Below are 2845 nucleotides of genomic sequence, written 5' to 3'. Positions count from 1 at the left end.
TAAATGGATCCAACGACACAGATAAATGTCTCAGCTAAATCCTCAGTCTCTCTGAGATCAATAGAACTCACATTTAGTTATCTGCTCAGTTATTCTTTAGTAAATGTAGTTATTTTTCCTTCGGTGCGCAGTTTCTAATGTTTGTATTTCACCTGTTGCCATTTCAGTCAGTCAGGCTACAACAAATGCTTCAATAAGAAGTAAGGAACTGTTTCTATCTGCGCTGCAGCTGGAAAACAGCCTGGTTTGTTCAGGAAGGAGGCCTGACACTCACTCACACAGCTCGTCTCTCTCTCTGCAGACAGCTCGCTGGCCATGCAGCACTACGGGGTGAATGGCTACTCTCTCCACGCCATGAACTCACTGAGTGCCATGTACAACCTTCACCAGCAGGCGGCGCAACAGGCCCAGCACGCACCTGACTACAGGCCCTCAGTGCATGCCCTCACTCTTGCAGAGAGACTGGCTGGTAAGAATCAGTTACTCACTTTGCTGTTCGGCTTTTCTCTCTCACCCACTGCCATTTAAGACGTCCATCGCTTACAAGCCACAATTTATGATTTCAACTGTGCGTGAACACTAATTCCATTCGTATTGATCTCCGGGTGCTGAAATGCCCTTTGACCCGTCCTTCAATTAAACTGGTCGTGTTTCTTGTTTCTCAACGGCTGCACATTTCAAGACATTATCCTTGAGGCCCGGTATGGCTCCCAGCACCGAAAGCAGCGGCGCAGTCGGACAGCCTTCACCGCTCAGCAGCTGGAGGCCCTGGAGAAAACCTTCCAGAAGACCCACTACCCTGACGTGGTGATGCGTGAACGTCTGGCCATGTGCACCAACCTGCCCGAGGCACGCGTCCAGGTAAAAACCCCTCACAGTGTATTAGCTTGTGTGCTCTTTGCCTGCTGCACTGCGAATTGCTGGGTTTAAAGGCTAAAAGGTGAACTTAAAGGCAATCCTGCACTGTTAAAAGTGATAATGGGTGGATGAGGTGCTAGAAAAAGTGAGGACAAGTCAGTCATGCTGTGGCCTAATGTTAGTTCTCGACCCAAGTGCTGATCTGTCTATCTACCCGTCTGCCAGGTCTGGTTCAAGAACCGCCGGGCCAAGTTTCGTAAGAAGCAGCGCAGCCTGCAGAAGGAGCAGCTCCAGAAACAGAAGGAGGCATCCGGAGCTGCGGAGGGCTCGACAGAGGACTCCAAGACTGACCTCGCCAACACCACCACCACCACCCAGGTTCCCGAGGCCCACACTCCTCCCCCTCCCTCCTCCTCCTCATCCTGCCACTCGGAGACGGAGAGGCTGGCGGCCGCGCGGCCCCAGCCGGGAGAAATGAGCGTGGAAGTCAACGTCACCTCCCCTGAGCCGTCGGACAGCGAGTCAGCAGCGGAAGATAACCCTGACAGGGAGGAGGACGAAATGAGAGGGGAGACGAGGTTGAAGAGCAGGGAGGAGGTGCAGGGGGAGGGGGGAGCGCAGCCGGGGAGCAGCTCCCCATCCGGCAAACGGCTGAGCCCCACAGCAGGTAAAAACATCCCTGTCTAATGAGAGCGGCTACTTTTTCCTGTTACATTCCTTGATCATGAGTCAGATTTAATCTAATCACAGTCCTCATTCTCTCCTAATGTCCCTCAGACTCTCCCCTGAGCTCGCCTGCCTTGCCGTCCTCCAGCAGCGCCACCAGCAGCCTGGCTCAAAGCAACTCCTACGCCTCTTCTCCTCTCAGCCTCTTCCGGCTGCAGGAGCAGTTTCGGCAGCACATGGCCGCCACCAACAACCTGGTACACTACCCGTCCTTCGACATGGGCACGCCGTCCTCTCTGCCCTACCTGGGCATGAACGTCAACATGCCGTCCCCACTGAGCTCGCTGCCCTGCCAGTCCTACTACCAGACCCTGTCGCAGGCCCAGCAGGTATGGAACAGCCCGCTGCTGCAGACGGCGCCGGGCAGCCTCCCCGGAAGCCTCAACAGCAAGACCACCAGCATTGAGAACCTGCGTCTGAGGGCCAAGCAGCATGCAGCATCGCTGGGATTGGACACGCTCCCAAACTGAAGCCCGGGCTGCTCAGTCTATGCGTTCGCCCTCTAGTCAGGGCTGTACCTACAAATTATGGACCCTGTCAACAGGAGGTGACTCTGGGCCCCCCTTCACTTTCCTCTTGACCTCTCACCACTATGTGTCGTCGCCATCCAAATTTGTGCTTGTTTCATGTAATTTAACTGAACAACTGATGAGAGTGTTTTGTTTGCAGTTTTCTAAATTTCAAATAAATCCAATTGAAAAACCAGAACAGTGTTACAAACAGTAGAAACATGTTTTTCAGGCACATGTGAAGACCACAAAACGTGTTTCAGAGGTGGCGCTTCACTCTGGGGCCCCGGGCTGGAGATGCACGTTTTCCCGTCTGCCTCATCGTCATCATACGGGCATGCAGTGCACTGCTGGGGGCATGCATGAAGAACACCTCTGCTGGACAGACTTAACAGAAAATAAGATTATAACAAGAACTTAATGGACTTAATGAAAAAAAAACCCACCTGGACTGCAGTTGTGACTGAACTGTACTTTTTGCCTGTGGATCTTTGCTTGTATTCGACTCTTCTCAGTCATAGGCCAAAGCTAAAAGCTAGCTCCTCACCATGATTTCAGCCTCCTCTCTGAAGTCAGGGCAAAAAGTCTTGAGCCTGAAAGCTGTCAGTCTCATTCCAGGACAGATATAATTCAAGCCCTGAACATGAACTATGCATGCATGCGCCCCTCTGAAGCATGGCTTACAGCCGCAAGACGCAAAGCAAAGTCACATCAGATCTGATAGCAGAAATAAAGATCGGATCGCTCAATAT

General features: G+C 52.4%; 1 protein-coding gene across 1 annotated transcript; it reads left to right on the top strand.

Annotated features, from left to right (window-relative positions):
• Positions 1–315: 315 nt before the first annotated feature.
• LOC121605949 (diencephalon/mesencephalon homeobox protein 1-B-like) lies at positions 316–2054 on the top strand. Its single transcript, XM_041936094.1, has 4 exons — positions 316–469; positions 683–861; positions 1084–1525; positions 1636–2054. The coding sequence occupies exons 1-4, from the start codon at positions 316–318 to the stop codon at positions 2052–2054; spliced, it is 1194 nt and encodes a 397-aa protein (XP_041792028.1).
• The last annotated feature ends 791 nt before the right edge of the window (positions 2055–2845 follow it).

Source organism: Chelmon rostratus, chromosome 4 (assembly GCF_017976325.1).
Source record: "Chelmon rostratus isolate fCheRos1 chromosome 4, fCheRos1.pri, whole genome shotgun sequence".
Classification (NCBI taxonomy): Eukaryota; Metazoa; Chordata; class Actinopteri; order Chaetodontiformes; family Chaetodontidae; genus Chelmon; species Chelmon rostratus.
The sequence above is the reverse complement of the archived record's forward strand: the minus strand, read 5'-3'. Positions and strand labels throughout refer to the sequence as shown.

Coding starts and splice junctions, on each gene's coding strand:
- LOC121605949 (XM_041936094.1), top strand. CDS start 316: ATGCAGCACTACGGGGTGAATGGCTACTCTCTCCACGCCATGAACTCA. Junction 470..682: donor TCTTGCAGAGAGACTGGCTG/GTAAGAATCAGT, acceptor GCACATTTCAAG/ACATTATCCTTGAGGCCCGG. Junction 862..1,083: donor TGCCCGAGGCACGCGTCCAG/GTAAAAACCCCT, acceptor CCCGTCTGCCAG/GTCTGGTTCAAGAACCGCCG.